General features: G+C 41.9%; 1 protein-coding gene across 2 annotated transcripts in view; it reads left to right on the plus strand.

Moving 5' to 3' along the window:
- The first annotated feature begins 176 nt into the window (after positions 1-176).
- FBXL5 (F-box and leucine rich repeat protein 5) overlaps positions 177-12518 on the plus strand; it is a 36522-nt gene continuing 24180 nt past the window's right edge. For both annotated transcript variants that reach the window (XM_059470577.1, XM_059470578.1), the window contains exons 1-2: positions 177-329; positions 11763-11978. In XM_059470577.1, coding sequence (XP_059326560.1) covers positions 192-329; positions 11763-11978 — 354 coding nt within the window. In that variant the 5' untranslated portion in view covers positions 177-191. The remainder of the gene's footprint in view (positions 330-11762; positions 11979-12518) is intronic.

Here is a 12518-nt window from a genome sequence, read left to right on the forward strand (position 1 = left end):
CCCACAGGGACGAAGCCAGGGCTCTGCTGCCGAGCAGCGCGCATCCCACCAAGAGACGGCCGGGCCGGAGCCGCCCGGGCCGAGGCAGGCCCGGCTCTGCCGCTTCTGGAGGGAAGGGGCGGGGCGGGGCCAGCCGCGCACGCGCAGGGCGGCGGGCGCGGTCACGCGGGGCGGGCGCACGCGCGGTGCGGATGCTCGCGCCGCCGTTCGCGCCGCCGTTCGCGGCGCGGCTCCATGGGGAGAACATGGCTCCCTTCCCCGAGGAGGTGGACGTGTTCTCCGCCCCGCACTGGCGCATGAAGCAGCTCGTCGGGCTCTATTGCGACAAGGTAACGGGCCGGGACGGCCCCCGCACCGCTGCCCCGGGGCGGGCGGGAGCGTTTGGGGAGTGCGCAGCTGTCAGCGCCCCGGCCCCGCCGGTAACTTCTGCCCTGCGCTGCCGCGGGGCTCCTGAGCCCCTGACGCGCCGCCGGTGCCGCTCCCCGGCCGCGCAGGGCTGGGGCTGCCCTCGCTGCCCTGCCGGGAGCCGTGTCCCGCTGGGCCCGGCGCGGAGGGGCGGCGGTGCCGCGCAGGGAGCGCCCCCCGCCCGGGCAGCCCGGCTGAGCCGCCCCGGGCCTGGCGCTCCCTGCGCGGGCAGCGCGGCCCGGCCGTGCTTGCCGTGCTTGCACTCAGGCAGGGCACGGGACCGTGCTTGGGGTCTGTGCACAGCGTTCTGCTGGTCGGTGGTGTAAAGGTACCCTAGGTATGTGCTTTTATTTTTAATAGAAGTAATTTGGCTCGTGGACAAAGGTAATTTTTATTCTTGCATCAGAGTAGTTAAGTAATCAAGGCTGGTGTGTTACCTGAAAGGCAGACTTCCCTGCAGCAGCTTTGAGTGTTGTGGGAGGGTTTTGGGCAAATACTTCACAGCCAGCACTCCTACTGCAAGAAGTTTTGCCTCCCATCTCCGGGCATAAATGGCTGTTTGGGAGAGCCAGATTGGCCAGAGAGATTGAAAAGAACGGTGAAGTTCCATGAGAGGCAGTTACAATGGCTTACTGCTGCCAGCAGCATGGGAGAGCTCATGCTTCCCGATTTCCTCATGGCACCTTGCACTGCTCTGCGATTCACCACATCCTTCCGTGTGCCTCTTCCATTTGCTAACAGGTTAAAGAAAACCTACAGCTGTTTTTTGCAGGATTTGCTAACTGTGCAGGCTGACCACAGGGTCTGGGGGCAGGAGAAGGGCAGACCTTGTGTAGTTTCTTTCACTTTGCCTTTTAGTTGAGAGTACATTTGCAATTAACTTAATCTGTGGTGGCAGAAAAATTTGTGCTATCGGAACAGAATGGATTTATTTGAATGGAAACAAACACCCCCACTGATTCCGGGTAGCTGTTTTAGTGTGTTGTTGACAGCTAAACAGGTTTCATTTAAACATCCAGATCTTGTAGTCGCTTGGGTTTTGTTCCTAGAGAGGCATTTTTGTCACTTTTATTGAGCCTCCCACAAAGTTTTGACCAAATTTACCATGCCTGATAAAGCTTCCTGGGGAGCAATTACTGGTTTTCCTGAGTATTGAAAAATTTTATTAAAACTATCCAGTTTGTAATGTTCATAGCCTTTCATTTTCTAACAGTTTTTATACAGGAATTTTCTTGCTCCCCTTTTCTTTTGAATAAGGGCAAACATGAAGGAATGGCACTTTTTAAAAAAGTGTTCAGGTTTACATCCTTTAACCCTGTTAAACTTGGGGTGTGTGCCATGCCTGTGACTTTTTATAATGTCAGCTTTGCACCAGAAAAGCTCCCAGTATTTGCATTTCTTTCTTGTGTGATTGAGATGCTGCAATTAGGTAAGTCTGTAGTTCTGCTTATATGGCAATTGTAATCTCCAAAGCCATGCTCTTGGTAAGTTTAGTTTGACCTTGAGGGTTCTTTGATTTTGTGAATTACGTGTTACCTGTGTTCATCAGGTTCTCTTTATGCTGTAATATAGTTGCTGCTAGTGTCTGAATGTAGTAAATTCCACCGAATGTTAGTGAGGGTGAAATGGGCTCGTCCATCTTTGCTTCTCAGAACAATTACATTGTTTCTGATGGATAAAGTACGTAGGCACTTAAATGATCCTTTAGGACAGAGATACACAGTTTATTTTGTTCTCCTGGGACTTCATGTGGACATTTAAGCTGTTTAGTGCTTTGGGAAAGTTATTCTACTTTTTTTAGCTGTTGCTAGCGAAGATCTCCCTGTACCTTTGCTGCATTCCTAAATGACATTTTTACCTGTATTGTATACACTGCCCTGGACTTGGATAATGTAAGTAATTAGAATTATGTTTAATAAGGAGATCCACACTGTTGCCAAATCGATCTCCTACTCTGATGATGGGAAAATTCTTAAAGTGCTCTGAGGATGTCCCCCCTGTAGGCAGTGGAGTGCTACAGCAGGCAGTCTTTATAACTGAAATGCTTGTCCTGATGCCTGACGTCATCTTTGCTACAAATAGAGCAGATTCTGTTTTCCCATCTCTAGTGAACCGTTCTCCGTTTGCAGAAGGATCTTGTGTTGATCTGCAGTTCATCTTAGCTGTCCTCCATCTTAGCTTAAGCAAACGGATTCATTCTCCTCCATCACGTGGGTCAGGCTCGCTGTACCTCAGTGTACTTGTTGCTTTTGTCAGAACTAAGCTGCCATTCTCTAACAGTTTAAGCTATCTGACTGCTGCTGTTATGATTGCCTGCCTCTCTGGCTCCCATCAGTGCTTGAGGTGACTCAGGCTCCAGACTGGCAGAAAACATTTTTTTTCTGAAGCAGGGTAGGTTTTCTGTTGATGTAGTGCTGCCAGCAAGCCCTGGTCAGATCGGTAGTGAGGCCAGTGGGAGGCAGGGCGTGGGACTGTGACAGGCAGCAGCTACATTGACTGAAGCTGCTGTGAAACCTCAGCCTGATTATGTCTGTGCTTGCCTGAAATCTTGTGCACAACGGGACAGCGCTGGTGTCGAGGAGAGCAGATTTGTTGTTCTGCAGTTCTTTTTTTAACAGCAGTGTACTTGCTTTGTGCTCCTCTAATCCCATACTTCTCTGAGGACTGATGCTCAAATTCCCTTTCATTTTTTGTCATTAGGCTCCTGTCCTGTATGGAGCACTGTGCACTGGTCCAAGTCAGCGTGCTGATGTCCATCCAGTCTCTGTTGTCACATTATGGTTTGTGTTTTCTGCACTCGAGAATGTGCCACTTGTGTAATACCAGCTTTCCTAGCTGTGTCTGAAAGTATTGTATCTGTCACAAATGAAACACAGATTTCAGCTGGTAATGAAAATCCCATTTTGGTTTGGCTGGAGACTGGTAGCTTGGGCTTGAGAGCACTGTTTGCAAGTGTTTGAGCTGCCCTGTGAATTCCTGCAGGCTCAGTTACTTTGCTGTAAGGCAAAACAATACCAAAAACCGTAGAGAGATCATGATCTGTAACATGTATCATTTTCCTTTTAGGTGGTTTGGTTGTCTTATCAAAAGGAAGTCAGATTCTTTTCTTTAAACAAATCTGTGCTGGCCAGTTATTACTTCTTATAGCTTCAAGATTGGGACTACTAAAGTAGCAGACTCTGGTCTACCTACAGACTGCACTTAAATTTTGGCTAGGCCTTCCCCAGAAACAAGACACCATGTCTTCCAGTATGGGATTTCAAACTTCTGCTCGCTTGTGGAGTCACTGCAGCCAGAGCATGTTTTCAAATCTTTGTGGTACAGAATTGCCCAGCAAGTTTAGGGTGCTTTGGGAGTACATAAAATGGTTGCACTCGTAAATGCTGTAATGAAGGTACTGGTGTTTGGTTGGTTGTTCTCACGTCCTTGTGTCTGCCTCTCTAAACTGGTGTGGATTCATCCTGTGGCTGAGTGGCTGTAATAACTGGCTGCTGCTGGAAGGGTTAATTGCTGATGATATCCTTCATGCTTGTCTGGCTGCTTGATGAGCAGCTAGTTCATCTGGGAACTGAAGCGAAAGGTGATTCAGTAAAACTGGCTCAGTAAGAGGTCAAACAAGCTCCAGAACCAGGTTGTCAGTATGGGAGGGAACAAGATGAACCATGGCAGGAGGGAACAGCTGCTTTAACAGCTCAGCTTTATTGTGAAACCTTTGGGTGCTCGAGCAAAAGGATCTAAGGTCCTTCTTTTGTTTGCCTGACTCCAGTCTCCCGTGACCTCATCTTCCTACAAAAGACCTCTGCAGTTATTTCTCATGGTTCAGTAATTGCTTTGGCTAGTTCTTCCTGGAAATTTAGATCAATTCTGTCATATTCTGGTGACTTGAATGCGTTCAACTTGCATAAATATTTAACTAGTATTTTTCTTTTCTAGTCTACACTTCTGACTCTTTGCTAAAATTAATTGCTGTAAATATTTTTTCTAGTTAATTTTTTAATGCAGATTTGAGCAAAGAAGACATTATTTTTTTCTGTTGTCATCTGCCTTTCCTGTTAAATAGTTGACTTAAAGTATAATTTTTCTTCTCTTATAATCTCTGTTCTCTGTCCTCTTGAAGTCTAAATGCTTTGTTCAAGTTACCTGCACTTATCTTTGGCTTCTGCTGAATAGAATGAAATGTTTTCATATGTTAAATTCGTGATTTTCTTGTGTCATCTGCAGTATGATGAAACATTTAGAAGTGAAAAATACTCAGAATTGAGTGGATTTGGCATTGTAAAGCATTGGACAGGGCATTATATAAGCACATCAAGATCATGCTTTTTCTGGCAGCCAGGGGGACTGAAATCTGAAAAATTCAACCAATTAACTTAGGATTTACTGTTTCAAAGTGAAATGTTTTTCCCTTGATGCCCTTGAGAGCAGAAAATGCATGTTCCGAGAAGATAAGTGTATCTGTGTTTCTAATAAAAAAGTTGGTAAAGCTTTTTTCTCCTTTTGAAATCCCTTTTCAATATTTCAGTACACTGCCATTCATTTTCCAGTGTTGCTTCAAATAAGTGTGTGTTTAGAAATTCATAGTTTTTGGTTATTCCCAATTAATGTGCTGTAGCATTGAGCATCTGCCTTCACCTATGTTTGGGAAGAAAGAGCTGCTTGAGGTGTTTAGTCCTGGTAGATCTGCGAACTTAGGCAGACTGTGCTTTCACTGCAGGCAAAAGATGGAAGGAAATTCCTTCATTGATAGAAGGAAATTAAATCTCCTCATTAGCATCCAGGGACAGAGGGGCAATTTGTTGTCTATGTCTATTTCATCAGGAGCTGTACCAGTTATCTTTCTTGAGGTTTTTCAGAGCTCAATATAGCAATTTCACTTTTTTTCTGGACACTTCCAGCACTTGTTGCTACCTTCTCATTGTTTATTTAATTTTGTCTATCAAAACACCTATTTTTTCTTACTTAGCAGATTCTTTTATATCTTTTTTTGCCTGCCAGACATGGTAGCAGTTTTTTCTCCCAAGTAATTGCTTATGAACTATTTTTGTCCCAGCATTATATGAAAAAAGTTTTCTGTTCACCTTTCACATACTGCTCTGATTTTTCATCCTCTCTCCCAGTCTGCTCTGGAGAGCAGTAACAACCCACCTTTGTCCTTTTTGCAACAACAGGTTATTCTCTCCTGTTCTGTGTTACAAGAAAAAAAAGAAGAAAGAAAGAGACTGATGTCTTCTAAAAATCCAGGGACTGAGGAACTGTAATTGGTGTGTATCAGTGTTAGTACAGGTTTTGTGCAGCAATCCTAGAATATGCTTTAACTGATTAAATACTGCAAGTTGTAATTGTTGAGACTTGGCTTTTTGCTTTCACAGTTAGTGCCCAAGATGGATTAAGCTGGGGTGGTGAATTTTTCCCGTGTTCACCTTTGTGTTAGGAACGTGGAGTCAGACTGGTGCAGAGGTGCAAAGACATTTTTGCTCTGGTTCTGTTTTGTGAGTTACTGCAGTGGGAGATTTCACTCCTGGGGCTTCAGGTATGACCTTGCAGAGGGCCAGAAGAGCAGGTCTTAGTAGGAACCTGTATCCTTGAGGGTATAAACCAGGAAAGAAGTCTTCCATGGCATGTAGAATAGTGTGACACAGGTAGATAAATAACAGCATAGCTGCAAGTGTTCATCATGATTTCATTCAAGGTCCTTGTAGCTCATATATTTAGTAGCTTTTTAATTGGTTTTAAATTTTTTTTTGTTTCTTCTCTACAGACCTGGTGATATCCTTTTTTCTTCCAGCCTTGGTGAGCTTCTGCCTGTGGAAATCACATGGTGAAAGAGGCTTAGCTGATTTTATCAATGCATCTTGGGCTGTGCTTTCTACTGTGAACCCCAAGAGGATCTGATCTTTGTAGCAATTGCATCACTGAAAATCTTGGTTGAGTTAGTCCCATATTGTAATTCATATCTCATTGTGAAATGCTCTTCATGATTCAAAACCTCATGTATAGGTGTTCCTTAGACAAAATTGACTGTGGATATAGTACAAGACACTGGTATAGAAGACACCAATGAAAATGGAAATACAGGTGGTTTTTTCACTGTGCTAATGTTTGGCATTTATCAGATTGATCTTAGCCTTTGAAAATAGAATATGAGGTTTCACCTTCCCTGTTGCCATTGTTCTTTGAAAACAAAATAATTCTGTAATTCTGTGTGCCTGAATCTTCTGTGCTCTTTCTTGGTTGGTTTTGGTTTGTGGGGCTTTTTGTTTGGTTTGGGTTTTTTTATTTGAGTAGTTGGGTTTTTTAAAAAGCAACTTCAAGACTTTAGTGATGCTGCAAAACAGCTAGAAGATTACACAGAGGACGGGGTGGCATTGAGAAGACAACATCAGAAAAAAGGGCATGTGAAAGCTTTGGATTTCTTGTTGAGTTCTGCCACATTCTGTCCTTCCTGCTTAAATAATTGCTATTATTTTGGGTTGACCTATTGCCAAGAAAAGTGCCCAGGGTGGAAAACTGATTTCTCCCCTGGTTTAAGGCTTCATAAAGGGGTGGGAGTGTGGAGCAGTTTAGCTAATTCTCTTACTGTTTCACATAAAGAGCAAGCCAAGGAGAGGTAACACTGAGGACAGCCATTCTCTTGGCTTGGCTACGTCAGCACCTGAGTTCTTCCTTGGGGACAATATCAGCTGAACTTCTTGGGGGTTCCTAAGTAGGACATGGCTTGTAACTGGGTGTTACCAGTGCTCCAGCCTGGTGAAAAATGAACCCAGTAAAAGGCAGAGCTCCTCCCTGGATCAGTACACCAGAGGGATTCATGGTGCAGCTGCATGATTGCCAGCACATCTTGTGGGAAGCAGCAGGAATGTGCAGTCAGAGGCAGGGCAGCTCCCTCGGTGTGCTTCCTGCTCCATGCCCACACCCTCACTTCCAGCAGATTAACTATAACATGAAACCACATGCTCTTGCTGTTGACACAGGCACACCTTGTTATGGATTTTGTTCCTGCATTTTATTGTGCCTGGAATTGAGATAAATGCCTTTGCAGAGTCCAGGTTTGTCCTTTGAATTTTAGTGCTACTGCATGTGCAGAGTGCTAATATCTTAGAATGTAACAGTGAAAAGATACAGCTGGCTGGTAATACCTGCTCCTTTTTTCTCCTGGTGCTATTCTATTCTAAAAATCAGTTGGTTTCTTTCATAGAATGGTAGAATAGGATAATTCTCAGTATTCTGAGTTGGAAGGGACCCATCAGGATCATTAAGCTAAATCTTGGCCTTGTGCAAGAATCCCAACCCCAAGAGTCACACCATGTGCCTGACAGTGTTGTCCAAAAGCTTCTTGAACTCTGTCAGGTTTGGTGTTGTGACCACTTCCTTGTGGAGCCTGTTCCAGTTCCCAGCCACCTTGTGGGTGAAAAACTTTCCTGATAATTATCTTGATATCTTTTTTCTTTTAATCGGAATGGTCTGTCAGCTCCATAATGAAAAATATTTTATTATTTTTAAATTAGTTTTAAATCTAATCAGTTAACTAGTGGTAGAACTCCACTCTACATTGATTATCAGGAATATTATATCTTTTATTTCATCTCCTATGGCTATCAGCTGATTGTCTTGATGTAGTTATACACAGAAAACAGAATATAGAGGAATGACCTCTCAAAAATGTAACTTGGGATGACACATGAAAATGAACAATTGATCAAGAAGACCAGGAAGAAAAAATGCCTTCAATTTTTTAGCTTCCAGACTGAATTTTTAAGGTTAGTGGTTGTTCACAATTCATGTGCTTGTAGCGAAAAATTTCATTTGAAATTAAGCAGCTTGTGAATTTGTAGCCACATTAAACTTTTTAACCTTGAGAAAATATTCCATTTTAAATTAGTGAAATCTGTAGGGAGAGTGGAAAAATAAATTGTTTTGCTCCTATTCTCCTTCCTCAAATTTTTGTTGTTTTCCAGCTTGTAGTTGGGAATAGAGATACTTATAACTGGGAATGTTAGCATGCAGCATAAGCTTTGCTTATGGCTGTGCTGGTCTGATAAGAGCAGTGTACTTTTTCTTTATTCCTCTTTGCTGCTTTCTCCTTGTTGGTTCATAGTATGCTTGGAAGGAAGAAGCAAACATTTTTCACTCCTTAAATGTATTGTTGGCATAGTTAGTAGGAAAAAACTGTTTCAGTTTACTCACTGTAAACTAACATTGCTGGAAAATTAATTTCCTTCTTCTAAGAAGACATTTTTCCATGTTGGCACATGTGTAAAACACTTCCAGAAACCAAGTTAAATACTGTGTTTTGTTTGGTTATTTAATTAGCAGTTTTGAGCTTCCTTATTTATTCACAACATTTTGGATAGACATGTCTATGTCTTCATCAGATAGAAAGTTTCACTTTTTTTTAATGAAAGCACTAAAGCCATGAGGGAGATGCAAGAGTTGAGGGTAGAGTTATTTCAGTTGAGTGTTGTGAATGTGAAGCACTGTCTAAAGAGCAATTGCTGTTAGTATTGCCAGGATTGGTATCTTGTTCTTAAAGCACAAAACTTAAGCTGTGTTTTAGTAAGGAAAGATGAATGTTTGCTACAAGTCTGTACATTCACCTTGACCATGTTAATGGCTCTGTTATAGTCCAATAAGGTGGACACTCAACTAAAGCTGGCATATACTTGTCTGAGCTACAGAGATTTTTCAAGTATGGCTATGCTTTAATTGCATAATTTATTTTCTTTAAATAAAAGTTTAATAAATAAAGTAAATTTAAAAGCTCCTGGCTACTTCTAGACAATGCCTGTATCAGCCATAAGTCTCTGAAGTGTTTCAAACAGACATTGCAGTACAAAGGACTGAGTGTTGTTTGGATGGTTGCTCAGGCTGCTTGGGTTGTGAATAATTCTTAATTTCAGGAGCCACTGAAACCGTTGCTCTTGTGGTACTGCTCCTCAGTTAGAGTTGCATTCCAAACACAAAACCAGTTGTGCTGTAAGGTACAGCTGTTTAAATGTAATGTCTTCAGAAGCCCAGAAAGTTCCCAGGTTTCTTGAGCACTGAGGGCTGTGGTTTAGTGCTGTGTGTTTTAAGCCTGTTCAGGGTTCTCACATGTGCCATGCTTTATTTTTTTGATAAGTCAAAAAAAATCCATTATACAGTCCATTTCCTCTTCCTTGCCATTCTCTCTTTGATTTTGGGGTGTGGGATTTTTCTACTTGCTCTGCTAAACTCCTGCACTAGTTTTCCTTGTTAGAGTTGGTGAAAAGTGGACCTTGGAATGGAGTAGCTGCTGTCTGTTAATAGTCTTGGTCCCCTATCAGGAGACTTCATCAATCCTGGTAATGAAATTACAGGTCTGACCAAGTGACTTTGTTGCTAGGCTACATGTCCTTTGAAAAGCCAGTTGTTCTCAGCTTTGGCTGGCCTTTTTAATGCAGTGATTTCTGATTCAAGTATAGTTACTGAACTTCAATATCCTCTCCATAAGTCCTAATCTGTTGGATATCTGCTGGAAGCCTCAGTAGCAGAGGTGAATATACAAGTGCTTCATGCTACAGTCGCTTCAACAACAATCAATTTCTAACAGGCGTTCTTAAATTCCATGCACAAAGAGATTATTTATTTATTCCTGATCTGTGCATGACAATAGGTAGATTCAACAGAACATTTTGAGTCTTGAAAAGGCTTTGAGTCAAGATGATGAGAAGATTCTATTTTTTTATCAGAAACAATTTCATGATTTGTTTTTCAAGCCAACAGCAGAATACAGCAGATTTGTGGAACCTTCCTGTTACCCACTTCAGCAATCTTGTTTACATTTTTTAAGTCAATCAAAATGCTAAGCATTTGGGAGCACGTGGGATTCTTGGAGGGAAAAGGGTCTTTGGAGATTGCCTTCAATCACTTTGTGGATCCTTATGGGTAGAATGAACTATATCAACACTGTCCTTAATTAATCAAAGGAAATGGCACCTGAAAAACCCCAGTTAGTTATTGAGATGTTACCCACAGGTGCTGGGAGGCGAGGAGCCTGTTCTGAGGAGTTGTTTCTGTGCCCTTTGCCTGTGCTGGCTCAGCCTTCTGCTTTTCAGTGCAGAAAGTCAAGCCCTCAGTTTCATGAAGTGCCACTGCTTCTAGGGCTGCGTTCTCTGGGCCTAGTGGGGGATTGAAATGGCCTTTGAAGCCAAAATCTTTCCCCATTAGGAATACAGCACAACATATGCTTCAGATCCTAACAGTGTGTTACAGACATCAATTTTTTCTGACTTCTGTCAGTAATTGGTCTAAGGAGTATTGGAAAAAAAAGAAAAACTAAAAACCACTCTTAAGTGGTTTTCTGACTTCTGACTTTCATTTGTGTTTTCTGACTTCTGGGGCTAAGTAACTTTCTCTTTCCATAGTGAGAGTCATTTTGCTCATATGTACAGCATGTAATGTACAGTATGCACAGCTGACTTGGAGTTGCATAAGGATTTGGCAGGTGTCCAGCATGTTTCAGTTGCATTTTGCTGGTGCCTGCCACGAAGTGGCAATGCAATGTCACAACGAGTAAGTACATTTAGGGGTTTTTAATGAAAAAAAGTTTTGCATATCTCACTTTGTAGTTGTTTTTGATGTAAGTAATATGTATGTCTCAGATTCCCATTTCTTGTAAAACTCATAAATTCCAGAGTCTTTGTAGGTAAGCCACTTTTGAATATTGTGGTAGCTTGTTTTCTGAATTGCAGTCTACTTTTAGAGTGCTTGGTCTTGTAGCCTACTACTGCTGTAGGCTATGATTCTTTCAGCTGCACTTGGAATAAAGCATAAGAATGGAAAATCTCTGGTTTTCTGCGTTCACTGAAGAAAAATGCAGTTTTTAAATGTATTATTGCTGATGGTAACTGTACACATGTAAAAATGGCATTACTGTATTACCTAGAATTTTGATCTCTCTTGATTTGTTGGGTTTTGCTCCATTGGGAACCTTCTCCAGCAGCTAATGTAGTTTGTATTCACTGGTAGGACTCAATGTTCCTTATGGGTAGTACATGCCTAAGGATGGGCTCAGGGGTCTGTAAATGGCTTTTTGGTATGGACAGAAATGTGCATTGGGAAAGGTCCTGTCAGGGATCTGCTGGGCTGGGGAGATTGTGTTGACTTCTGCCAGGAAATCTTTCTACATTTGTTTACCTCAGTATTTCACAAGATTTAGTTTATGTTGCTTAAATATAACTTTGATTTTAATGGCTTTGTTTTATGTTAAAAACTGATGGTGTTTACCTTTTATTAGTAAGGGAAGTGATGAATTCCTTGGAGCTGATACCTGTTCTAAGGATTTAATTTGAGTTTGACATGATTTTTATTGTTTTTTTATGAACTTTTCTTTTTTCTAGCTTTCCAAGACCAACTTCTCCAACAACAATGATTTTCGGGCTCTTCTGCAATCCCTTTATGCTACATTCAAGGAATTTAAGATGCACGAGCAGATTGAAAATGAGTGTATCATTGGTTTGCTTCAGCAGCGCAGCCGGACCGTGTACAACGTGCACTCGGACAACAAACTCTCTGAGATGCTTAGCCTGTTTGAGAAAGGGCTAAAGAATGTCAAGGTGAGTAGGCTGTGAGAGATTTGTGACCTGAGGAAAACATGCTGTGATTACATGTGAGTTTGCCTTGGCTCTACTTCATATTTGTTATGAATGAAACTAATGAGGAAGAAGAAACTTTTATTTCTAGTCCGAAACACAAATTCTTTTGCCATTCACCACAATTACTAAGTTTCTAGTAAAAAGTCTTTTCAGAGATGTGTTTTGTGACAGACAGTCTTCACCATATAATTTGAGGTGTTTTGGAGAGATAGCAGGAAAGTTTCAAATATAAAGACTGTTTGACTAATTGTTCAGAAGTTCCTGGCTATAGAAATAATAGGGTTTTCTTAATTAGTTAGGAAACCTTGAGGATCTTTTTTTTTGTGATTGTTGTCACAAGTGGAGATGATTCCCAGACTTACAGAAAAAAGCAGCATTGTTTTATTCTGTGACTCATATACTCCTTCCAGTAATCTGTGGCTCAGCAGTCCTGTTAGTAGTCTAGTCATCAAAGAACTCTAAATATTATTTCTGCATCTGGCTTTTTTGACAGTGACTTAT

This window comes from Ammospiza nelsoni, chromosome 4 (genome assembly GCF_027579445.1).
Source record: "Ammospiza nelsoni isolate bAmmNel1 chromosome 4, bAmmNel1.pri, whole genome shotgun sequence".
Lineage (NCBI taxonomy): Eukaryota > Metazoa > Chordata > Aves > Passeriformes > Passerellidae > Ammospiza > Ammospiza nelsoni.